The sequence below is a fragment of the Bombyx mandarina genome, chromosome 23, assembly GCF_030267445.1.
Source record: "Bombyx mandarina strain Sakado chromosome 23, ASM3026744v2".
In the NCBI taxonomy this organism is placed as follows: domain Eukaryota; kingdom Metazoa; phylum Arthropoda; class Insecta; order Lepidoptera; family Bombycidae; genus Bombyx; species Bombyx mandarina.
In genome coordinates this window covers 18,195,465-18,221,752 of record NC_143229.1, presented here as the reverse complement: position 1 = coordinate 18,221,752, position 26,288 = coordinate 18,195,465, and the positions used below count along the sequence as shown (strand labels likewise).

Sequence of the window (26,288 nt, the reverse complement as noted above, 5' to 3'; positions counted from 1 at the left end):
TGAGTCTAAAATATTATTATGTTGGTATGAGGGTAGAATTTTAGTGTAACGACTCGTAAAATGGGAGAACTTAATTAAAAAAACAACTTATACATAAAACGCTTTATTTTAGTTAAAAAAACTTATACGCTAACTGGTTATACAATTTTCTAATTATTATTTTTATAATGCTACGTTTACGGGCTTTAAGAAGTTTTGGCAAAGGGTAATTTTAATAACATGACTTCTTAACCTCTAACATAACTTCCTTTCTTTCCAAGATGATGAGGGTTCCAGACCCAGTTTCTGACCCCTTCTGTAGATAGGATTCTATAATCGGATTCCGGAGGTGATCTGAAAGTGGTTTGCTAGCTTTTTGGACACATGGCGCATCATGACGCCATACAAGACTCAGTGTTCTCGTTCTGAATATCAACGAGATGTTATCAGTTAACGAAATGGATTCATATATAGATATAGCCACCATTGGAGTTTCTTTTGGAGCGTAATACAGGAAAGATGATCAAAACTTTTGTTTGAAGTAGAGAACTCTTTAGGGCCGATTGAATTTGGTTCAATTGTGAGGACGCAGGTTTATGTGTCCACTGCTAAGAACCATTTGGTCCTAGCGGCGTTTTCCCAAGGATTATCCCTGCGACCTTGCGCGTTTATTTTTGAAGTTGATGTACGGCCGATGTTCAGTATTGGAGTCAGTTGAGAGCCCTCGATAGAGCAAAGCGGTGCTTCAAGAACTGGACAAAGACTCCAGTCTCGCTAAGAGAGCTGTTCCCACCTTCTTCCATTTGACTCAATACAGAAGAGGACCGTTTGCATTATCAATGATCCCGTTCCCAAGACTCTTTGGAATCTCTTTATTAGTATCACCCCACCACTATCGGAGCAGAGCTCATCCATATTACTTGGAGACGCTGCGGTCACTGCGTTTCCAGAGATCCACTTTGCTGCCTACCCACCGGCGGCTCTGGGATGAGCTCCAACGATGTTTCCCGAGCGACATGACTTCCTAGAGGCTTCAACAAAAGCCAAAACATATATATATTTTTTTGCCTTTGTAGGCAGACGAGCATATGGCCCACCTGATGGTAAGTGGTCACCGTCGCTCATGGAAGTCAACAATGCCAGGGGCAGAGCCAAACCGTTGCCTACCATTAAGTACTCTCCGCAAGCCTCGTTTGAAGAAGGACATGTCGTAGCGCTCGAGAAACACCGTGGAGGGGAGCTGATTCCATAGCCGGATGGTACGTGGCAAAAAAGATATAATGTCTGTCCAATGTCAGCTGATTTTAAATCGCATTGAAACTAATGTGACATTGAAAACCCACTTTAAAACCGGCCATGGTTTAGATGACAGCTCTGATACACTCTTAAGTTATATAATGCATTTACAAATAAAATCAAATCTAATTAAATATTATCTAATCGAATACATAGAAACTAAGTTGAACGTGATACACGATAAGAGAAACATTGTAACTGATTGTTTTGTGAATCAACGAATATATATTTTTTAATGATGGATAAAAGTATATGAGTCCACTTGATGGTAAGTCGATTCTATCGCTTCTTTCCGGGGCGTTCCACCAGCGTGGTGACTGTGTAAGCTACATCGGTAACAACTTAAGATCAAGTGTGACTAGAAGTGGCCCTTCTCTTGTCTTCAAAACAAAAATACATTTTGTGCGTATATATGAGGAAACAAGATGCTGGTATAAGTGGTCCATGGACATCAGCAGTCACGCTGGCCGTCTATTAATGACATTAAATTTAATGAAACTAAATTTTTTTTTGTTATTGTCTCAAATTTTTTTCTCAAAATTCCTTATAGCGTAATTGGTCTGATGGTAAGTCTCACGGCCAGCGTAATGATAAGTGGCCCCGAGATCACTGGGCTTCATGCTTTGAAACTTTTGCAAAGTAACAAATTTATCAGATTTATAACAGCTTTAATAGCGGTCAACTGAATCCTACCCACACTCTTTATCTCAAAAATTTAACCGGCACAGACCGAAATGTAAGCACACAGTTGCTCCAACAGAACTATAATTGAGGCTGTCAGTGTAAAAGTGACCTAACCTTACCATATTTAGTATGGAGATAATGAGATATGAATTTATTTTTACATGGCTTTGTAGAGCCAAAAACTATTCGCGCAAAAATAATGTTTAGAAATCCATCTATTATCTATTTGTGAAACTAGGGATAAACCGTTTAAATAAATTGCAAAATATATGCACAAATATGATAAATTGTGGGTTAGGGCACTTTTACGCTGACAGCCTCAATTGTGGTTTGTATGTCGACACAGACGAATCTCTAATTACATAATAAATCACCTTCAAGCGATAATATCGTTGCTTAGAAGAAATCTGATAACCTGAATCGCACTAATAACATTTTCAAGACTATTGGTAATTGGTTCCCGGACCTCATTGATAACACACCCAGAAAAAATCTAATATTAAAAAAAAAAAGACATGCCCGCTGAGTTTCTTGCCAGTTCTTCTCAAGACGGAGGCTAGTTTTTGTGAATTGGCGGTAGTTCTTTTTGACGTTCAACAAGAGTGTACTGTCATTTATTTTGTATAAAAAAAAAAAATTTGATTTGAAGGCAACTACTGATCTTGGCATCTGACGTTAAAATCTCAATTGCATATTGGTTGCTTCTTCTTTCTATTATTCTTAAAGGACACTTTTGCTCAAGCCCAAAATACAGTGGTTACTTGTAAATACTAAGATAACGAGAACATAGGATAGTAATAATAGTCTATGGTTAGCCGATATCTTTTGAGCAGTTTACGAGTCCCACTTCCTGAACTCCAGTCCGTCTGGGGGCTTCACTTCCACCTTGTCTTGAGCCACTTGGGTCCAATTGGTGCTGAGCACGGTGCCTCCGGATTCGACCTGGTAGAAAAACACATTTTTAGAGAGAGAGAAAGAGAAGAGAGAATACACTTTATTGCACACCAAAACACAATTTACATTCAAAAAACGGTCAAAAAGCAGATACATTTGTACAATAGGCGGTCTTATAGCTAAAAGCGATCTCTTCCAGATAACCGTTTGATTTACAGAAATTCTGGAAAATATAAAAAAAATAGTATCTTCTATAGGATAAATAGTCTGAGTCAGTAAATATTTTTTATTTTTATTGCTTAGACGGGTGGACGAGCTCACAGCCTACCTGATGTTAAGTGGTTACTGGAGCCTATAGACATCTACAACGTATATAAGTTCTAAGGTCTCAAGTACCAAAACAAACCGAAACGCATTACTGCTTCACGGCAGAAATAGGCAGGGCGGTGGTACCTACCCGCGCGGACTCACAAGAGGTCCTACCACCAGTAAAATAAAATATAAGCTGTACGCAGTATACTAGAAGAATTAATCAAAGAAAGATTAAACTTACAAAGCTCTTGTTCATGGCACGTCGGACTTCATCAGATCCTTCACCGTATATTTTTCTAAAGAGAGCATTAAGTGCAGCATCTCCTTCTGGTTTCTCTTCTTCTTCCTGGAATGTACATTTGAAGATCAAGACACATCACAAGACTGAGGCGTGGCCAAATTGGAGATGAGCATTTTTAAATAATGTGTGAAGGTTACAACTTTTTTTTTCAATAGAAATTGTTGTTATTGGATAAAAGAGTGTGATGAAAGCGTACGACATTTTATTCCACACACACTCGCTTAGGCATTTCTTTAGATGATGCATGGCATACTTTATAGGGGATGTGGTTATTGGATGAGTATGAACATTGCAAAAATAATATTTGTCATCAGATAATGGATAAGGAGATATGCTTGGAAATAATGTATGCGTCGAGCATTTCAGAGCTTTTTGGTGAACAAGAGAAATTTAATGATCTCGTAGAAGAATTTTGAAGTGGATATTTGTTTGTTAGCTGTCTACTACATTGATAAACACTGACTCCACTAGAGTTCACTTGTCATTTATTTGTTTTATTTACATTAAATGAGGACACGAAACCACAGCCTATTTAGTGTTAAGTGGTTATTTAAGAGTTCTACATCACAATGTGACTGCACCACACCAACTTAAAGAGAATGGTTCAAATATATACATCTATATACACTAAAACGGGAAACATCTCACACTTGTAGAGAATATAGAGAAGGAGTGCAGAATGTTAATATTTTTTTTAAAGTATGCCAAAAAATATTGAATTAATAAAAAAAAAACATTACAAACACTAGCATGTATTTGACACACACACACATAAACTCTGATTTTCCTTTGTCTATAATGTAATCTTGGCGAAATCTGTTATAGATGTTTCATAGTTTTTGACAATAGAATCAATAATGTTCAAAATTAAATTTCAATTAATTACAGTCGAATTTGGACTACTGGGTGACCACTAGTTTTTTAAATTTGGTAATCAATAAATAAAGACATCAAACTCCACTAAATAAATTATGATTTTGAAATAAGATTTTGATTATGATTAGAGATTTTGTAGGCAGCGGCTTGGCTCTGCCCCTGGCATTGCTGAAGTCCATGGGCGAAGGTAACCACTCACCATTGGGTGGGCCGTATGCTCGTCTGCCTACAAGGGCATAAAAAAAATGTGTACCATTTTTTTAATATCCTTCTCGATCTTGTTCCAGTCTTTTCTGAATAGTTGAGGTGGTTGCTGCGGTCCGGAAGCGTCGATTACAGCTATAATAAAACGCATAACATATATATTGTTGGTTGCAGTTTTGGGAATTTATCAAGTAAATTTTGTAATCGATACTATCTATACTAATATATAAATTTACAGGGCTTTTTACGGATGTTCCGTTATAACTACTGAACCGTGCATCCGATTGACTTGAAACTTGGTATCCCCGTAGAGAATACATGTACTTAATGATAGGTTAATATTTATATAAGTGTTGGACTTCCTACACCAGTTGCGAGGGCGTTAATGATGAGAATCTTTGTGGGGGTGAGAAATAATAACGTTAATTTTAAATGGCCAACAAAGTGAGCGGGTACAGCTAGTAAGTATATTTTTGATGTGTAATGACTTACAGGGCTTTGTCTTGGATTCTTTTTAAATATCGAAAATTATTGTTACTTATACAAAAAAGATGCCTTTAGGTACTCTGAGGAATTGTTGAGATGATCCCATCATCTAGATTTTACCATAGCACCGCCACTATCAACCACTCTATCTAGAACCACTGTATTCATCCACAGTATGCGTCAAGAATTTTTTCTGTCGCGTACCATCTGGATCTGGGATGAGCTCGCAGTGTTTCCCAAGTAGTATGACATGTCCTGCTTCATACAAGGTTTAAGGAGAGTACTCAGGGGTATGCAGCTACTTAGCTTGGCATTGCTGATATCCATGAGCGATGGTAACCACTCACAATGTGGGCTCGTTATTAATTGGACATATTGAATATTAGAATACTAGCTGATTCTCTATGATTAATTGTGGAAACATATTTGGTATATACACCTATGTTTAACATATAAACAGTTGAGTAATATTTTGTTAAATTTACCCTGAGGAATGGCCTTAACTTTTTTCTCAGTCCCTTCTCCCTCCAGCTGGTTCCACCTCAGACCTTCCTTTTTACGTAACTTGATCTCTATCTTGGACGGGCTCACTACGTAACTGCACATGGTTGTTATTATTTCATGTGCCAATTCAAGTTCCAAACTGTACTCAGAGTCTGAGTTAGGTATAGGACAGGAAAAGGATAGCTGAAAAGTAGAAATAGCATTGGAGATTCTCAGTTCTGTTGACAACCTAATAGATAATATATTCAGTATATATATTCATTAATTATGTTAAGCAACTCAGTGTTTCAATTTCACAGATACTTAACAAGTTCAGTAAAGGGCTATGTACGTCACAAGAATTCTTAGCAAGAGCGACTTTCATGATGAAGGACTTAGGTTACTTACATAAAAAAGAAACCCACAGAAATAAAAATGTGTATGACTACGAGTGATAGTGTACAAGCTCACAAGATGGCAAGTAAAAATTCAACAAATATTTATATTTATCATTGCTAAAATTTGCCACTATGTTTTGTTGAATAATTGTTTGGTTTGTTTTTTTTTCTGTAAATAATGTTGAATGGAGAAGTTTCTTTATTGCGCCAAGGATCATGGGTTCTATTCCAAAATTGGGCAAACATTTGTGTGATGAACAAATGACCGTGTGATCTGTTACCAATTATTATAATGCTCCGTAATGTTGAATTTCTCCTTTCTGGCAGGTACAAGAATCAACTTTCAGAAGCTTCTAGCATTGATACTAGAAATACTTACACTTCGTTCACTGTACTGGACTTTGACTTGGTCACTTAGGGCATTCTTGATTAATATAGTGACAACCACTTGTGACTCCGTCTGGTACCAATCATGTTTGATCTTCGGCTTAATTTCCTGTTGAAATGTTTATATTATAATGAACATATTTATATAGATAGGAGTTGATTTTTTGATAAACTTAATTACTTTCAAGAGCAATTATTTTAATTCTAATATTTTTTTTATTTTTAATTAAACCTTTAATTTTATTTGTAATGTAATGCATGTAATTCGTTTCCAAATGATTTTTGTCCACCTGATGGTGAAGAGATTGCTCTTAGCAATTGTACTTTTTTTGTATTTAATGTTTCACATTGTTTTTTTTTGTGTACAATAAAGAATACTGTTTCTCTCTCTCTCTCTCTCTCTAATTATTAATCAAAAAATTTACTGTGTTATTGAATACAATAACATAATGCCTTTCTTTTTATATAACTATTTCTATATTTTACACATTATGAGGTCAGAAACTTGTCTCATGAGGATATATTTACCTTTTATTGAATGGTGTTTAAAATGGTGACTATAAACAAATTTGTAGGACTAAACGGCAAACCAAACACTTTTATTGAAGACATAAATAGATATTTATATGATAATTTTAATACAATATCTCTATTCTCTTTATAGTCTATATCTATCCCCATAATAAGGTAAAAATATGCCGATTTGATCAGAACAAGATTTATACAGTATAATGGTGATAGGGACATATTAATCTAAAAAAAAAGTGTAATACTAAAATCGTTCTAACACTCAGCTATAATTAATGTCTTTATAACAACTAAATGTGTAAATGTTTGGACAAGAGCATACAAAAATATGTTCAATGTACACTAAAGAAGAAAGTTCGTAAATCTGTTTGAAAATTTATCTTCAACGTGAATCTTAAGTTCATTATAATATTTAAATGTATTAACATCAATCAATATTTTTTGAAAAAAAAAACTGAAGTTCACTATCACTGATTTCTTTTGTAATGAGTTTTTTTTTGTCAACACATACATTATTATTGCAGTTAAGAAAAAAATAGTTTATGAAATATGGCATTATGTAGAACTTACTTCAGAAACAGAGGAATTCTTCTGTTCTTCAGACATTATTTATGGCTTTTCTTACAGCTAAGATCGACTTTAGCTTTAAAATTGAGTACCTATGTATAATTTCACTTTGTCTTCTTTAACTATCGAGAAAATTCAACTCAGCGATTTTTCTAGACGTCAAATGTGTTCTAAAGCATAGTAACCAAATTTATTCTTGATGGACTTATTTGTTGGTTAACGACAAACAAACAAGCTTAAGAATTTCAAACAATTCATATTCTAGAATATCTTAAGGTGAAATTTTGTTGTTGATAATTATTTTTAGTAAAATGCTAGTTTTTAGTCTGTATTTATAAAACGTTTTGTTGGAAAATTTGTATTCGAACAGATTTAGAGATTGATTTTCAAAGCGCCGTTGGATAATAGGTATCTCGACATTTTCGCAATCGCGGTATCACATGATATATGATACGATAATGAACACACAAATAAAAATTACTAGTCCTTCTATTTTGAAATAATTGAAAAATGTAAATCTTAGTTTTCAACCTAAGCGGGTAAACTCACTTTAGGATCACGGCGTGGCGTTAAATCGTAACAGGAGTAAACATTCTAACGCAAATATATCCACTCAGGTCGCAACTTGCTATTGTATAACGACTGTTCTACCGTTTAAGCTAGACCACATGAATACTTCAGACTAATGGATAGGATGGTGGTAATTACCCTCTTACAAGTAGCTGTACAATTTTGTGGATTTAATTGCTTTATACTACGCTTTCCTTCATAGTGTAAATCGGTTTATAGTTTTTATGACTAAATTTTACATGTTTGCGGGATTTGAAAAAAAATCATAGCATTCTTTATACTAAGCTGGATGTTTTACCTTTACGACCTCAAACAAGTATATTCGTTAATTGGAAAGTACGAATTAAGTTAATGAAACTACCAATATATGGAGTATTGTGCAACGAAGATACATTATGTTTCATGCTTAGCATGTACACATTGTTAACACAATATGATGTAAATTGAATTGGATAGAGAGCAATTGTGATTGGTATACAAGGTACTCTAAAATATTGGTTCGTTGATCGACTATACTCATTAAAATTTAACTGTACATCACTATCTAATTTAATCTGCCACAGCTCAGCTGTCAAAGTCAGTGTCAAAACTGTCAAATGCTAGCAAAGTTAAAATTTTGGAAAAATATCTGATCACCAAGATTAAAGATATAATGTAATTATCACAATATATTCAATACTATGACGATAAAAAAATAATTTATCAAAATTACAGTATCTTCGTACAATGAAGGTAACCGCGTACGGGAAATAGTTTATGAATGTACAACAAAACTTAATGAGTACCTAGTAACAAATACTTCAACTATGACCATTCGAGCTTACTGCAGTTTTGTTATTAAAACCTCGTAAAAAGTTATATATATTATAACATAAGCTTTAGGGAACTATAAACATTTTCAAGAGCAAGGAGGTAAATAACCTCTCGACTGAGCCTCTAACCTTGTCCAAATCAATGTCAATAATAACTATGACCTGTTATAAGATATTTTTTTATTTTTTTTATTAGATGGTTGGACGAGCTCACAGCCCACCTGGTGTTAAGTGGTTACCGGAGCCCATAGACATGTACAACGTAAATGTGCTACCCACCTCGAGATATAGGTTTTAAGGTCTCAGTATAGTTACAATGGCTGCCCCTTCCTTCAAACCGAAATGCATTATTGCTTCACGGCAGAAAAGAGGCGGGGTGGTGGTACCTACCCGTGCGGACCTACAAGAGTTCGTACCACCAGTAACTGCATGCATCAGACCGGCTGCTAATAAAGATATTTTGAATTCGGTTCGCATTGATTTTCAGTTTTGGCCGCTGAATACCTTTAGAAACCTATTGAGACTAGATGTCAAAAGGCATTTTTGTAAAACCCCAGTCATGTCTTGTAAAAGGATAGCTGTCTGTCAAATGACTTCTGTTGCTGACAAAGCGGCCAATTTAAAAGTTGTCGAAGGCATCATTGATAGTGCTGCCAAAGAAAATGTTCAGGTACCTATACATTTTGTAACTATGTATTCTTTTTACTTATAAATTGGGCAGCTAAGCTAGGCTTGGCTGAGTTTGGCTTAATTGAGTAAAATTTTTATTAATTGTATGTATTTTAATACATTGAAATGTTTTCAGATGCTTTTCTTTCCAGAAGCATGCGACTACATCTGTGATAACAAAAAGGATATAGTAAACTTTTCTGAGCCTATATTTGGTGGTGAGATTGTGGGAAAATATAGAGAATTGGCAGAGAAATATGGAGTTTGGTTGTCTATGGGAGGGGTTCACGAAAGGGTTTGTTATATTTAAGACTAGCGACCAGCAAAACATTAAATTTTATTATTGATAGCTGACTCCCGCGATGTTACCCGCGGTTATTGTCGTACCGTGGGTGACGCTGCGTGGCGAAGCTAGTCTAAAAAAAGTAGCCTAAGTTACTCCTTATTTCATCAGCTACCTATCAGTGAAAGTCTCGTCAAAATCAGTACAGCCGTTCCAGAGATTAACTGGAACAAACAAACAGACAGATAAAAACTGTGAAAATGTTATTTTGGTATATGTACCGTATATATATTCATATGCATGTAGTAAAAAGCGTTCAATATTACAAACAGACACTCCAATTTTATTTACATAGATATGAAGTAATCAAAACAAATTTCACATTTGAATTTGACCATAAAATTCTATTAGTATCTCTATTACAATATGGAACTGATCATCTCTTCTCAAACTTTTGATGCAACAACACAATTGACTATAATAGTTTAATTATTAGCTCTCAATATCTTGTAGATTTTTATGTTAAAATACACCTTGTGTGATTTTGACTATACCAGAAGCACAGTCAAACATATTAAAATAATAAATTATTTAACAAATTTTCAGGATGAAAAAAATCCAAACAAAATGTACAACACGCACATAATAATAGATGACAAAGGATCCCTTGTACAAATGTACAGGAAACTACATCTTTTCGATGTAGAGATACCGGAGAGAAACGTTAGATTGAAGGAGAGTGACTTCTCGAATGCTGGCGACCATATTGTGGCACCAGTCGATACTCCTGTAGGGAAAATTGGTAAGCAAGATACGGAATTTCAACAGTATGTTTTGAAGAGTGTATTATAGTCAAGTAGAAATTTCTCTTATAATTTCATGGGATTTTGGCCTTCGCAGCCTATTCAGTGTCATGGATTGACACTAAAACTAGGTGTGCTTTTGGACTGGGCTTACCAAAGCTTTGCTGTAGAAATTGGTATAGTGCTAGTATCTACAAACGCGAGGTTCTATATGCTGTCAGTTGAAAGATGGTGAGATTGGGACATGAAGAATATGGTTTTTAAAGAGAGAGAATTTACCTGATTGGATTCGTCTGACTGTGCAGTCGCGTACTCATATTGCCTAAGAAATAGTAATACAGACAGTACAGGGTGGGTAAAATGATGGGTGTCTAGCTGTATGTTTGTATGTTTGTCCATTTGTCACACATCACGTCACAGTACATCACTAAACTGCCCTATGAGAGTTTCTCGCCGGATCTTCTCAGTGGGTCGCGATCCAACGAAGCACTGCTGGAGCTAGGGCTAGTGTTGGCCAACTCAGCTTGAGTCTGTGAGCTAACTTACCGTCTGTGAGAAGCTGGAATAGCCCCATAGGCTAGTGAATAAGTAGGGAATTAAAATAAAGAAAATTTGTTATAAAATACATCTTAGACCATGCTTCGCTTACAACTTAATACTAGTTATGCCGTTAGCAAATTTACTAAAAGGAAACCTTTCTATGTAATGTTTTAATGTGGCACACACAAAAAACAATTTGTGCTCCAACAGGTATGGCTATATGTTATGATATGCGCTTCCCTGAGCTGAGTACATCCCTGAGTATAATGAGCGCCGACATCTTGACATTTCCATCGGCTTTCACTCAAGCAACGGGGGAGGCTCACTGGCATATATTACTCAGGTAATAGTGTGTTGTTTATGAATAAAACAATAGTAGGCAGCGGCTTTCCTGTGCCACTGACACTGACACTGCCACTGCTGATGTACCTACCGACATCGATCATTAGTTGGGCCGTATGCTCATATGTCTACAGTGGCTACAGAAAATATAGGGTGTTTTTTTTTTATTTGATTATAGAAGAAAAAAATATTAAATTGTCCTAATTTCGCGCTCCAAAATTCAGGATTTTCTCCTGTGTCACGGGAAGCATACGTGCAGGGTGCAAAGGGCGTCCTGGAAAGCGCATGGACCAAAAAAACTTGCCTAAGTCGAATTGTAGCTTTACCAATAATCTATGCGCTCTGGTTTAGTGCTACTAAGGGTAAGTATCGAGGGCGCCGTATTGAGACTGCGATGCTTATCGTCACCAGTAGCCACTTGTGTTAACCACGCGTGCTGTTTTTTACTTTATTTATACACAAAAAAAAGTTCCTCAATACAGAATCTCTTCGTTTGAAGTCAGTTAAGAGATGTCCTCATTCATCTATGTATCTGTTTACTATTGTTCTCATAGATCAAGGGCGATAGAAAACCAATGCTACGTGGTTGCAGCAGCACAGTCCGGCGTTCACAACCCGAAGAGGCGTTCGTACGGGCACGCGCTCTGCGTCGACCCGTGGGGCGAAGTCCTGGCCGACTGCGGGGAGTCCGCCCCCTGCTATAAAATCGTTGAGATATCTCATGACAAACTGAATGATGTGAGACGTAACATGCCAGTATTTCAGCATAGAAGGTAAAGAAATAAATAAATGGTGCACATGTAACTTGGAGCACGTGGAAGAAGTGAAACTTCTTTTGCGGTGTGTAGTATTGTGGTTTTCTTCATTTTTTATACTTAAATCAAATTTCTCTTGTAATAGGGTAATCTCTTGCTTTGTATAAGAGAAACGACCTAGCTCGTTTTGTCCTTTCCCTCTCTCAAAGGTGGTTCGCGAGACGCTCTGTCTATTTTCTCACTCTCGCTCCTCCTAAATTGTATCTTTTATTTCTAGCCGTAACGAATCTGTCGCGAATTAAATTTTACTCTCAAAGCGCCTAAAGAAGTTTCACTTCAAAAACACAACACAAACAAACAAGACAAACATGGTAAAATATTGTTTAAAGTTTTGCCTGCTATGTATTATATATAGACTAGCTTTGCCCGCGGCTTCGTCCGCGTGGAATAGTTACTTTGACATAACGCAAAATTTTACCCGCAACTTCATTTACAACACTCAGGATTGGAACTTCATTACTGAACAAGTAGATGGCGTTGAAGAAGCTAGATTTTGAGATTTTTTGACAAACAATTTTTTATATTTCGTAAAAAAATTTTTTTTTTTTTAATAAAAAGTATCGTATATTACTTCTAATACCTCCAAGAATATGTGTGTTTCATGATGATCGGTTGAGTAGTTTTCGCGTGAAAGCGTAACAAACAAACTTACATTCACATTTATATATTAGTAGGGATGTTTCATTGTTTCCAGACCCGACGTGTATTCCTTGTACACTTTGTCTTTACGCAAGTCCCTCCCGTTAGAGAAGCTGCCATCCCACTCCCCCACCGACCCCAACCCCCCTCCGTCCTCCCCGGAGCCGTACAACGTCTTCGGTCACGCCAAGATCCCGGAGAGCTGCATTTTCTTCAAGTCCAAATTCGCCTACGCCTTTGTCAATCTGAGGTGAGGATACGTGTGATGTCATTTGAGGTTAAATGATAGACGTTTTTATCGCAATTTTTGCGGCGATGCGTGAATATGCTCATAGTCTAGTTTAATGGTTGTGGGAATCTAACAAACATGGCAAACACATGTCGCGTTTCCGATCCGGTGGTAGATTCTGCCAATCACTGCTTTTCTTAGGGCTAGTGTTAGCATACTCTCAGGTTGAGTCCGTGAGCTCACCTACCGAGCAGGGCGTAGTTGGAATAGCCTCTTAGGCTACCAGCAAATAGGTAGGGAAAAAAACCCGCCACTCATCTTGGTATATGAGAAGCTTCTATTGTATGACGGCTGCCCCACTCTTCATACCGGAGTGGATTGCTGTTTCACTGTTGGTACTTACCAGTGCGGACTCACACGACCTCTACTATAAGCGATCACGTGGTCGTTTGTGATCACGTGTGCGAGTTGTGGTAGAACAGCGTGATGCTGTCCGCGGACAGCGACACGGGCTCGTTCCACGCGAGCACAGCGCGCTTCTTGTACTTTACGACAAGATGCCCAAGACACGTCATCTTGGATCCTCCCGATCCACTAACGGTGCTTTTAGGTACCCCAAGCACCGGTCATCGTTCTCGCCGAACCCGTCGCTTGCGACGAAGGGCTTGGCGAGTAAATTAACCCACAGACACAGCCCACTGAGTTTCTCACCGGATTTTCTCAGTGGGTCGCCTTTCCGATCCGATGGTAGATTCTGCGAAGCACGGCTCATGCTAGGGTTAGTGTTGGCAACGTCGTCAGGTTTGGGCCCCGTGAGCTCACATACTTGTTAAGGTTACGCTGAAATGGTCTCTCAAGACTATCAGCTTAGGTAGGAAAAAAATACTGACAAGATCATTTCAAAACAAATTTAATGACACTATGCTGTACGAACGATATCGGTGCGTCATACTGCTACGTTTCAGATGTGTGATCCCTGGGCACGTCCTGGTGGCGCCCATCAGGCCTGCCGAGAGGAACAAGGACCTCACCGAGGAGGAGGCCGAAGATTTCTTCAGAACCGTTCGTTTGGTCCAAAAGGTACTACTATAGCTTGAATGAATCCTACGACAGTCAAGTGTCTTATTCGGCTGTCTTAATAATTCCACGCGCTGGGGCTCGGGAAAAATTACACTACCACTGAAGTACAAATAAAAACTCTACTTAAAACACTTCACACTGCACTAAAATTCGCATGTTAGATAATGACAAAGCATACACGCTGCTTTTAACTTATGTAATAACTCATTTTCACTATGCTTGGCGAATAAATGATTTCTTTCTTTCTATTTAACACTTACAGAACAATTTACAACTCGTAGTTCACTTCTTCCGCTTCGCTTCAGGTGATCCGTTCGCTATTTCGCTTCGAGTAGTTCCGATTAATAACTAATTTCGCAACGCTTTTATAGTCGATACGACATCTCCACAATTATCGAGAACATTCTTGACATGTCGAGTAGCTTCGATATGTGTTTTCATTATCTGACAATAGATGGCGTTGAACTACTCGAACGTTCCCGATTTTACTAGATCTTTTGATATATATTCATTTCTACTATTCGATGATAGATCGTGTTCCCCTTACCGGCGTAACAATATTTATTTACATTTGTTTGTATGCAAGAGAATCTTTGAATGTTGTCAAAATGTCGTCGTGAAAATTCGCGTCAAGAAAAATAAATAGAAAATAGAATAAACATAAAAAGATTTATTTAGATTATATATGTCGGAGTAGGGACGCTGAAGGAATGTTTTTAAAAAGTGTGACGTCAGCATTGTTGACGTCACGGTCATTAAGTTCTCGATGATGACTTATGTTTGGGCTTCCGAAACAAAACTTCACCAGAACTTCACAATAACTGCGTATATTTCACGAGAAGCATAATAACGTTACAGAGAGATCCGTACTGTACTACGGCTCGAACACGAATGAATTAGCGCCAGACAGCACGGCCGTATTTATAGGACTTTACACGTCAGCGTGTTGACAAGTATTAAACACGTGAGCGTGTTTACAAGATTTTAAAGTATTGAAATTACAATAAAAGGGACTGTTTAACATCAATTTCTTATCACAGAGTAATTAGTTGATGATCAGTAGGTAAATAGTCATATTTGCGCCGACACGGCCATACTGACAGGCGGTGCGCGCTCTGCACCGGCCTCGTTGATTCTCGTAGGTTTTTTCTTTGATTCTCATTGACCTGCAGGAATAAAAAGTTTCTCTGAGTAGCGCATCTGTTATACTTGCGTTACTTGTAACTATGTAGGTTTGAGACTTATTAATGCGATTTGATTGTAGGGTTCTCGGAGGGTATCGTAGGGTTCTCGGAGGGTATCGTAGGGTTCTCGGAGGGTATAGTAGGGTTCTCGGAGGGTATAGTAGGGTTCTCGTAGAATTCTCGGCGGTTCTCGTAGAGTTCTCGGCGGTTCTCGTAGATTTATTTAAGGTGTTCGGATAAGGATGTTGTGTAGTGTGATGTTGTGGCGTACACTGTGGTACTTATGTAGTGGGCGTCCACTGTGGTACTTATGTAGTGGGCGTACACTGTGGTACTTATGTAGTGGGCGTACACTGTGGTACTTATGTAGTGGGCGTACACTGTGGTACTTATGTAGTGGGCGTACACTGTGGTACTTATGTAGTGGGCGTACACTGTGGTACTTTTGCCGAGGCGTACACTGTGGTACTTTTGCCGAGGCGTACACTGTGGTACTTATGTGGTGGAACTTTAGTAATCAAAAATAAAAACTTATCTTTGAGTGTTGATTTTGTTGCTCGACCATGCTGATTTGTGAAGTAGATGTATAGGCTCATCGGCTGTTGCTGGGGGGTAGTCTTCTTCCGCCGATACGGTTATCTGGTCACCAGGTTGTTGCTGAGCGGAGGCGGCGTGTGATCCCGCTTCTGATGTCGGAGTAGGGACGCTGAAGGAATGTTTTTAAAAAGTGTGACGTCAGCATTGTTGACGTCACGGTCATTAAGTTCTCGATGATGACTCATGTTTGGGCTTCCGAAACAAAACTTCACCAGAACTTCACAATAACTGCGTATATTTCACGAGAAGCATAATAACGTTACAGAGAGATCCGTACTGTACTACGGCTCGAACACGAATGAATTAGCGCCAGACAGCACGGCCGTATTTATAGGACTTTACACGTCAGCGTGTTGACAAGTATTAAACACGTGAGCGTGTTTACAAGATTTTAAAGTATTGAAATTACAATAAAAGGGACTGTTTAACATCAATTTCTTATCACAGAGTAATTAGTTGATGATCAGTAGGTAAATAGTCATATTTGCGCCGACATATATTTATCGATTTTGTTATCACCTCACGTCACAAGGTCTGGATTTTGGATTCTGAATTTGGATTGGGATTTGGATTTGATCTGCATTGAAATTGAAATGGAATCTGGATTCCCTAGGTTAAAAAAAAACGTCACAAAGTTTTTGGCGGCATTTCCTCACTCAATCAGATTTAGGTGAGCGTAAATAATGAAGACTTTCTTGTTCCTAGCTGATGGAGAAGGTGCATGGTGCAGAGTCTTGCACCATAACGATACAAGACGGACCTGACGCGGGGCAGACGGTCAAGGTAATAGAATACCGGAGATTCCTTATAGGTTCTGATCAGGTCGAGGGTCGAGTGGAGTGGGAGTGAATTGGGACGAGAGCCATGTAACCATACTGAGACCTCAGAACTTATATCTCATGGTGGGTGGCGCATTTACGTTGTAGATGTCTATAGGCTCCAGTAACCACGTGACGTCCACCCATCTAAGCAATAAAAAAGGATACTTTTGGGCGACATAGACCACAGACCTTCCATGGTTATGGAGGTTAGTCACCATAAAAATCGTATATCTATCCTATCTTTTTCATATCGATACAGAAACTTAACGATTTAGAAACACTTTGCGTTCTATTAAGTTATCGTGTGTCACTAAGCAGTCGACCACTTTGGGAATCACTGGTCTATTAGCTCAGATAGTGCAATGAAAATATATTATATAATTATATCGACAAGTGAAAGGTATTTGGTTTAGCGACGTTTTTGCAACTTTTACACACAGGGAACTATTTAAAGTTTAAAATTTGCAAAACGTATCTTAACAAAAAAAACTTTTTCAGCTGTATTCGAATGGAGTAGTAAGCTTAACTGAAGTTCAGTTAAAAACATCGAACTGTTGATGCTGATACCGAATAAAATGCCGCGTGTTAAGCGAAATGTCGCTTAAACCAAGTGTCCTGTCACCCATTGATATGTATATAAAAAAAACACGTGTAGCACTCTGGGACTTCCGCGGTAAAGCTATTGCATAGCGTTTTTTATGAACTTATGCAAATATAATTAGTCAATAATAATTTAATATTAAAACAATAATATAATAAGACCACGCTATATTTATAAACATTAAAAAAAGCAAAACATTAACTGTCCCCTTCACACTCATAAGCTAGACCGCGCGAGAGAGAGATGGGCAGACTTTTCATAATCCGCATGCAGTGTGACGTCACGCCGCGCGCTTATTCACAAACACTACAAGAGCGCAACGCGAGCTACATGGTAGGCGATGTTGGGGTGTTAGGTTTTATTTTCGTTACGAAATTTCTTGATTCGGTCGCCGCGCTCAAAGCTCGCGATAAAAGCTATGCAATAGCTTAAAAAAGATGCTCATGAATTTTACTAATAATATTCGTCTGTGATGATCCTCTTGCTGGGGCTTTACTTCGAGTAGAGGGTCTCAGAGTAAAACCCTCGCGTCTCTTTCTGTCCAGCATCTTCATTGTCACGTGATGCCGCGGAAGAAGGGAGATTTTATAGACAACGATTTAATATACCTGGAATTGGCGAAGCATGATCAGTGAGTATACATGAGTGTTTAAAAGAACGTGTCTTTTGATGGGGCAAGGGGTTGTCGGTTGCCAGCACGGTCGATGTGGTTGTAAGTGGTCACTGGGGTCCGTGGACATCGATGGTGAGTTGCAGAAATAGATTGGCAGAAATAGGAAAAATGGTGTCACCTGGATTCCTAATGCGATTTGCTATTAATAACGTAAATTTAAAATTATATTCATATTTATATAAATACTTCCTTCTCTGACTGATTGATTAATCCAGATGATTTAGTTTTTGGTGTTTAGTACCACAACGGATGACGTCATATGTGGTTAGCTATTCGTTTGAACTCTGATGACGTCATAATTTTACACTTTGAGTTTACACGTCCTTACGGATCCATCAGATCCAATAACCTTTGCATTAGACGCCTTCAGCTCTAACACTAGGAGCAGGCTTAGGGACCCCGGTAACCGTACTCGTCGAACTCGACAAATAGGTCGCCGTGCAATCTAACCCATGAATCAGCTCGCTGAGTTTCTCGCCGGATCTTCTCAGCGGGTCGCGATTCCGATCCGGTAGTAGATTCATTCGCGAAGCAGCTACTCTTGAGCTGTTAGGTCTCCTTCGGAGGCGCTCGGGTAGCTGTTAGCAAATCCCATCCCTCCTGGCTGAGCCTTTGCTCGCCCACCTGTCCTGGTGAAACTGGAAAGGCCTCCGGGCCACCAGTAATCCTTCAATCATAAAAAAATAAAACTTTGATTTTAGTCAAACTTTGTATAACTCGTAGATTTTATACGCGTCGCTATTACATAATCGTGAATGCTTTTTTAAAAGCTTACGGCTCAAAAACCTTTCGGAGGAGCGCGATTTCCTTGAGAGATTAATGAGAATGTTGTCATTTTGAAAGATTGAAGTGCGGTCACCCGTTGAAACCGGCCCGAAGTTTGGAAGAGAGACGAAGCGAAGCCCAACTTCTCAGGAGCGAATTGGAGAAGTTGATCGACGAGGAACGCATATTGCTAAGATAATAAAATATTGTTCTGTTGTGTTTTGTTATTCCACTCAATACGACAAGTGGGGTCGTTATAACTCGTATAACTACCCTCGACTTCAATCATTACATCACGTATGACAAATGAAATATTTTCTATGAATTTGAAATTACCCTCAGTAAAAATTAGCGGTAGGAAGCGGCTTGAAGCGGTAGGCAGCGGCTTGGCTCTGCCCCTGGCATTGCTGAAGTCCATGGGTGACGGTAACCACTCACCATCAGGTGGGCCGTATGCTCGTCAGCATACAAGAGCAATAAAAAAAATTTTTTTTTTCCGTCTTTCGATTTTGTAGAAAATTCCAGTGATGCCCAGTGGAAGTGATTCTTGTATTAGTTATTTTGTTTTAGCTTTGAATTGAAGGCGGATGTGATTTGTCTTCTAGAGTTATATGTCCGGCTCAGTCGATCTTGTAACGTACAGATGACGTCGCCTAAACTAACATAGTTTGGATCTTCTCGATAGACATTCGGTGCTTTTAGGGACTGCCAGCAGTGGTTACAGCTCTCGTCGGATGCAATGAAGATTTCAACTTGCATTCTAGCTCATAGACTGACTAACCCGTCGCTGGCGACGAAGGGCTCGGCGAGTAAATTAACAGTAGATTCAGCGAAGCACTGCTCTTGCTAGAACCAGTGTTAGTAAGGTCTCTCAGGCGGAGCGCCGTGAGCTCGTCGTGTTACTGCTTGGATAAGCTGAAATAGACCCGTCAAGACTACCAGAGATACGGTAGAAAAAAGTCACCTGTCCCATGCTAATGGCGCTCAGCTTGCGGTACATTGCGTTAAGTTTTTTTTTTTGGAGTTAATGGCCTGGTATCTAGACCATTGCGTTAAGTGGTTACCGGTGATGTTGCCAACTATCTCACATTCTAAACTGCATTTAACGTCTGCCTAACGATTGGAATATTTTTATAAAGTATCCACATTGTTGGTCGAATTGAAATGCCACCTTGAATAGATCGCCCACAGCATGAGACATTTCAAAGTCGAATGTTTTAGGAAGGAAACAGCGCTCATAATTATCGTGAATTTTATAATGCATTATCCTGTTATTCGGTTTTGGCGATTCGCAAACATAATTAATCTTACGAAACGCAAAACTGTAAAGTGTTCACGCGGTGAGAAACAATGATACTATTAAAAAAGCGGGATCAAACCGTAAAAATCATTTTAATTATTAATGAAAAATAGGTATTTACAGTTAATGTCAATAAATTAAACGTATTAAAGTACAAATACTAACCGATGACTTGTTATATGTTTTTAATATTTTAATTATAAAAAGCTCGTAATGGAAGTGAAACTTCTAGTGCGTCTAACGCATTCATAATATTTGTTTGGATGACCAAGTGTATGATCATATTGTAAAATATATGTTGTATTAAAATTTGTTTATTTTAAATTAAAACACAAATATAAAATTTGTTTTATTTGGTTAAGCGTTTTTTCATATTGCTAGATGGGTGGACGAGCTCACAGCCCACCTGGTGTTAAGTGGTTACTGGAGCCCATAGACATCTACGACGTAAATGCGCCACCCACCTTCAGATATAAGTTCTAAGGTCTCAGTACAGTTAAGCGTATGTTCTATGATCCTGAAAAAGCTCAATATCAAGGAGAGACTATCGTCAACAGTCCAAATACGAATCCTCAAGTTCTTCGGGCACATCACTCGTAATGAGGACTCCATTGAGCGGTTGGTGGTGCAAGGGAAAGTCGAGGGCAAAAGATCTTGCGGACGATCTCCAACACGATGGACCGACCTCATAAAATCTGTGACTCACTCCAACATAAATGATTGCTCTCACTCTGCGAAACACCGTGCCACCTGGCGTCGCATCGCGAGAGCATCGGTATCGCAGGATCCGACTGATGCATGACCACACTCTGTCAAGAGTGTACGATTAGGAAGAAGAAGAAAAAATTTTCTCTCTACAGTATAATTATCGGTATTCGTGTGAAGATTTCTTGTTATCGAAGACTAAGGAGTTCGTAACTGACTCAATGGCTTTTGTATAGATCGATGAACGAGTTTACTGCACGCCTGATGTTAAATGGTTATCGGAGTTCACGGACATCAGATCGTGAATGCGAGACATTGAGATATATGTCTTAGATTTTTTTTTATCCTGGTGATAAGTAGTTACTGGAGCTCATAGACATCTACAACGTAAATGCGCCACCCACCTTGAGATATAAGTTCTAAGATCTCAGTATAGTTACAACGGCTGCCCCACCCAAAACCGAAATGCATTATTGCTTCACGGCAGAAATAGGCAGGACGGTGGTACCTACCCGTGCAGACTCAACAGGAGGTCCTACCACCAGATGTGAAATATATAATGGTTGTGCCACCATTAATCAGACCCGTTCTATTTTATTTAAATCAGTGAATCATAAGTGCGCGTTTGAGAGGGTATGGACATGCTATGAGACAAAATGAAAATGAGGTTAGTAAGAGAGTGTAAACTATGAATGAGGGAGACCTAAGAAGAAATTGATGGATTGCGTGAAATACGATATATGTAAGAGGCGAGTGAGCGAAGAAATGGTATATGATAGAGGAGTATGGAAGGAGAAAACATGTTGCGCCGACTCCAGATGACTGGGAGAAGGGCAGGAGAATAATGAGTGAAAGCTTCTTATTACACACGGTAACTTAACCAACCGGAAAGTTAATAAATTAGTATTTTGTGTCAATAGGAAGAAAAAAAAAATTAGGCATAGGATTTTTAGTTTAGCAGTCGATCCATTTTGAAAAAGCTGAGGGAGTTCATATCGAGTCCCTTCTTTATTTCGCCGTAAAGTCGTGTTTTATGTAATTAACACCACAGTTGGAACAATATAAATTTTATTGTTGTAGCGGCATAAACAATTCTAAGTAATTATAATATTACATTAGTTATTTAACACATTATAAATTATTTTTACGTTTTTAAATATTTGGCGGTAAAAAGGTCCCGTCTCACAGACTATATTCTTTTTCCCACATCTCGTGCGTTCCGGCTTACGCATCATAAAAATGTGCGTTCATAAACGCCACAAAGCTGACTGGCTCAATGTTGTTGGATAATCTCGGATTTAATGAAACGCAGTCAACGAAGGCACGTGCATCAGTTGCGTGACTGCTTTTTTTTTATTGCCCTTGTAGACAGACGAGGATACGGCCCATCTCATGGTGAGTGGTTACCGTCGCCCATGGACTTCAGCAATGCCAGGGGCAGAGCCAAGCCGCTGCCTACCTTCGGGCAGTACGCTCGTCTGCCTACAAAGTCGTCATGGCCTAAGGGATAAGACGTCCGGTGCATTCGTATGTAGCGATGCACTGGTGTTCGATCCCGCAGGTGGGTACCAAATTTTCTAATGAAATACGTACTCAACTAAAGTTCACGATTGACTTCCACGGCGAAGGAATAACATCGTGTAATAGAAATCAAACCCGCAAAATTATAAATTGCGTAATTACTGGTGGTAGGACCTCTTATGAGTCCGCGTGAGTAGGTACCACCACCCTGCCTATTTTTGCTGTGAGGCAGTAATGCGTTTGGGTTTGAAGGGTGGAGTAGCCGTTGTAACTATATTTCAAACCTTAGGTCTTATTTCAAGGTGTGTGGCGCATTTACGTTGTAGATGTCTATGGGCTCCAGCAACCACTTAACATCAGGTGGGCTGTGAGCTCGTTCACCCGTCTAAGCAATAAAAAAAAGGAAATGAAAAATAGGTCTATATTACATCCGGCAGCCTCATCTGTTTCCAACCTCCGCAAAGTGGAGGAGTTTAAGTAGGAAAGCGGACTGACCGGGAAAACGTTAGGAAGAAGAAGAAGAATAAAACAAACATTTTATCATGCCTAATTAAGAAACAAAATTGTTTTTAAGGTAACATCTAAATTCGATAAATGAGGCAATCAATGTAATTATTACTGGATGTTGCTTCTGTTTTTTTTTTTGATGCGACAGATCTATTGTCGTAACATCTTTGCAATGCGTGTGCAATGTGTAACATCTACGCATTATTTTCGGCAATTCGCAACTTTGTTCGGGCTCAAATATATCCCGAAAGGCCCTAATAAAATAACGAAAATCGGTTTAACCACAGCACTTGGCGGTTATGCGCTCACGTGGACCATTTGTGCGGAACATAAACTTATTACAAAAAATTCGATAAGGCGTTCTCGTCTCGTCTGATAAAAAGCGCGTATCTATAGGGTGTTCAAAAAGGTTTCGAGGCTCTAATGATTTCGGACACGATAACAATGAAAAAAAATATTATATAGCATTTTTCTTGTTACATCTAGATTGGCAGATGAGCTTGCTCTTAGCGTGGTAATTAAGTGGTTACCGAAACATGAACGATAAGATGATAAGGTTGTGTTATGTGGCTTGATGATTTGAAATCAAACATGTGTGGTTTGTGTAGCACTTCCTATGACACTGCCAGTAATATACTTAAAATAATACTAACATGACAATGACTGACCGTAACGTTTAACATTTAAAGAGTATTACTATCTTTAAATATATAAGTATTACTTCTGTGTATGTGTTTGTCACTGAACTCCTAAGCGGCTGGACCGATTTGAATGATTTTTTTGTATGCGTTTGGCTGGCACCCTGGATGGCTTAGATTCACAAATTAGGCCGGCAGATAGCGCTGCAGTCGGTATCTAGGCAATTTATCTTTCTTAGAAATAATTTATATGGCAAAACAACGTTTGCCGGGTCAGCTAGTAATCTATCTATATATATAAAAATGAATTACTGTTCGTTAGTCTCGCTAAAACTCGAGAACGGCTGGACCGATTTGGCTAATTTTGGTCTTGAATTGTTTGCGGAAGTCCAGAGAAGGTTTAAAAGGTAGATAAATATGAAAATGCTCGGAGTTAAATAAAAATACAAATTTTGTTTTTCCTTTGATGTGAGCCCCGTTGGACGGATTCCTTTTTTTTGTTTTAAGTTTATTTTATACAAAAGTTTAGGTCTTGGCACTACGAAGTCTGTCGTAATAATAATCAGCTAGTAATAATAATAATATAACTCTTTATTTAACACCACATGTACAAAGTAAGCTTAAAAAACAAATAATAGACGGTGACATAAATTGGCGGCCTTATCGTTCAAAGCGATCTCTTCCAGCAACCTTGCAGGGAGAGGAATAAGAGCCGGAAACTTCAGCATTAAATTCTCCGATGACCTAAGTGAATGGGAGTTTGCAGTATGTAGGAAATCAAAACGTTCCTGAAGGTAGCGCGGGCACGAGGAATTAAACAGGACACTGTAAAGAAGAGACAATATATGTATATATATATTATGACAATATACATTCCGGTAATAATAATAATAAAGGCCGTTTATTTCTAATCCATAATAATATCGTTATTACATGCGATTTAATATATACTAGGTTAGAACTTCTTTAATTTTCTTTTACTCGCTATCGTTACTTTCTTCTATACCATTGATCGGAACCCCTTCTCGGCTAAAGGTCTCCTCCAGCTTCTTCCAGACCACTTTGTCCATGGCTTTGGAAAAAAAAATATTATTAAGTATTATAATATTATACAAATAAATCGAACAAAGAATCTATACTAAAAAGAGGAAATATTTGTTTGTTTGTATTGAATAGGCTCCGAAACTACGAACCGATTTGAAAAATTCTTTCACTGTTTGGAAGCTACATTGTTTCCGAGTGACAAAGGCTATAATTTTTTTTGAAAAAAATTGGGGTTACTTACTAATACTCCAATAATATAACCCGAGGTGTAAAAAAATTACCTAAAATATTCTTTACATCGCGTACCCTGCGAAAACTATTAATGATAGAATAAAATAATGTACTACGACTTTGTAGAACCCATTATTATTTACAAAAAGTGTCGCACAGCATATGTCTAACTGTTATAGTTATGCCGAATAAGTGTTCTTTTATTAAAAATAATAAAAGAACGTCAAATATCGTTGAATTTTTTGTTAAAGACCCGAGCGGAGCCGGAACGGGCCGCTAGTGTTTAATAAAAATAAGAACTCCGCATAGCATACAAATGATGATTCAATGTGGGCGATTTACGTTGTGTTGCTGTTCATGGGCTCCGCTGAACACTTAACAGCAGGTGATCGTTCGGTAATTTATCTACGCAGTAATAAAACCACTAAATATAACCATCTAATAAACAAGTGAGCAATTCTTTTAATATTAAATCAGTTAAAAATAGTGTAAGAAAAATGATTTTATTGTAAAAAAGCGTGGGGTACTTTTCAGGATATTATCAAAATAACCCTTCTACTCATATCTGTGCATAAAATATTTATAACTACTGATACCATGTACCCTACGCTTTCTTTACACTAAAATCTATTTTTGTTATACTATTTTTAATTCAAATTTATTAAAATTTATTTTCTACTTTTTAGTTGGAGTTTCTATAAAAACGTATTTTGTTAGATAAAAAAATTATAATAATAAAAATAAATAATAGTATTATTAAGATATAAAATAAATAATAGTTTAAACTATTATTTATTTTTCATTTTTTAGTGGAATTAAAATTTTTTTTGAATATTGAATTGTCATCGGTCCCTAATAGTATACCAAATTTCGAGTTAATCCGATGTTTTGAAGGTGGTCAAAATCATTTTCAAATATTCCGTTACATACATACGTCTGAAGCTAATAAAAGCGTAATAAAAAGGGAATACAAAGTAAATTAAAAAAAAAACATTATAACAAAGAATGATCTTTCTGTAATCATTTTAATGTAAGCTCTATATTATTATAATTACGCTTAATAAATAAAAAAGGCGCTAAATATTCATGACCGTTATTAAAATAAGCAACGAATAACATTTTTTTTATTTGACTAACATTTCAGTTACAACACTAATCGCGCTTCAGTCGTTTCTGGATTGTTGTGGAAGACGGACACATTTCGCGACTGGTATTCGGAAAAGCGTAAAGTTGATTTATCATTCTAAAGTGTGATACAGTGTTGTGTGGTGTAACATCGGTTTGTTTAATAATAAATTGTGCTTTTTTTTCTTTGTTACCTTAATTCCATTCATTATCAAAGTGCAAGTTTGAAATTGTGTTCGAAAAAAGGAATAGGTAATTTTTTTGAGGTAAGTTTTCGTAATACATTTGTTTTTATTGTACTGGAAAATTATTTGCGTGTTAATACACTTAATATTTAATAATAGTAAAAACGTCGGACGGTTTTTGCTTGAGATTTCCTCAATGCATTGAACATGAGAA

The 26,288-nt window shown here is 37.7% G+C and overlaps 3 protein-coding genes and 1 long non-coding RNA gene across 6 annotated transcripts in view; 3 read left to right on the top strand and 1 right to left on the bottom strand.

Annotated features, from left to right (window-relative positions):
• Positions 1 to 26,288, top strand: part of LOC114244176 (uncharacterized) — a 223,716-nt gene that overhangs the window by 140,910 nt on the left and 56,518 nt on the right. The window lies entirely within an intron of this gene.
• Positions 88 to 7,976, bottom strand: Sgt1 (suppressor of G2 allele of skp1). Its single transcript, XM_028175890.2, has 6 exons — positions 7,399 to 7,976; positions 6,293 to 6,409; positions 5,518 to 5,719; positions 4,596 to 4,681; positions 3,407 to 3,511; positions 88 to 2,901 (listed from the first exon to the last, which is right to left on the bottom strand). The coding sequence occupies exons 1-6, from the start codon at positions 7,432 to 7,434 to the stop codon at positions 2,794 to 2,796; spliced, it is 654 nt and encodes a 217-aa protein (XP_028031691.2). The 5' UTR covers positions 7,435 to 7,976; the 3' UTR covers positions 88 to 2,793.
• NitFhit (ntrilase and fragile histidine triad fusion protein NitFhit) lies at positions 8,531 to 20,461 on the top strand. 2 transcript variants are annotated; one of them, XM_089737698.1, is made up of 11 exons: positions 8,531 to 8,619; positions 9,265 to 9,447; positions 9,583 to 9,741; positions 10,336 to 10,531; positions 11,283 to 11,415; positions 11,969 to 12,187; positions 12,924 to 13,118; positions 14,063 to 14,177; positions 16,664 to 16,741; positions 17,926 to 18,011; positions 18,897 to 20,461. In XM_089737698.1, exons 2-11 carry the CDS (start codon positions 9,337 to 9,339, stop codon positions 19,015 to 19,017), a joined length of 1,413 nt encoding a protein of 470 aa, XP_089593824.1. In that variant the 5' UTR covers positions 8,531 to 8,619; positions 9,265 to 9,336; the 3' UTR covers positions 19,018 to 20,461. The 2 variants fall into 2 exon arrangements, with proteins under 2 accessions (XP_089593824.1, XP_028031699.2); XM_028175898.2 differs by having other exon boundaries at positions 8,542 to 8,697.
• LOC149500242 (uncharacterized) overlaps positions 25,940 to 26,288 on the top strand; it is a 147,413-nt gene continuing 147,064 nt past the window's right edge. Inside the window, exon 1 of the long non-coding RNA XR_016325116.1 lies at positions 25,940 to 26,155. This is a non-coding gene — a long non-coding RNA (uncharacterized LOC149500242). The remainder of the gene's footprint in view (positions 26,156 to 26,288) is intronic.

Excerpts from the sequence above, each read along its gene's own strand:
- NitFhit (XM_028175898.2), top strand. Across the intron at positions 13,119-14,062 it reads TACGCCTTTGTCAATCTGAG|ATGTGTGATCCCTGGGCACG; the intron begins GTGAGGATACGT and ends GCTACGTTTCAG. Across the intron at positions 18,012-18,896 it reads GAATTGGCGAAGCATGATCA|ATTGAAGTGCGGTCACCCGT; the intron begins GTGAGTATACAT and ends TCATTTTGAAAG.
- Sgt1 (XM_028175890.2), bottom strand. The coding sequence starts at position 7,434 with ATGTCTGAAGAACAGAAGAATTCCTCTGTTTCTGAA. Across the intron at positions 5,720-6,292 it reads TCCAGTACAGTGAACGAAGT|CTATCCTTTTCCTGTCCTAT; the intron begins GTAAGTATTTCT and ends TCTACTTTTCAG. Across the intron at positions 2,902-3,406 it reads GTGCCATGAACAAGAGCTTT|GTCGAATCCGGAGGCACCGT; the intron begins GTAAGTTTAATC and ends TTTTTCTACCAG.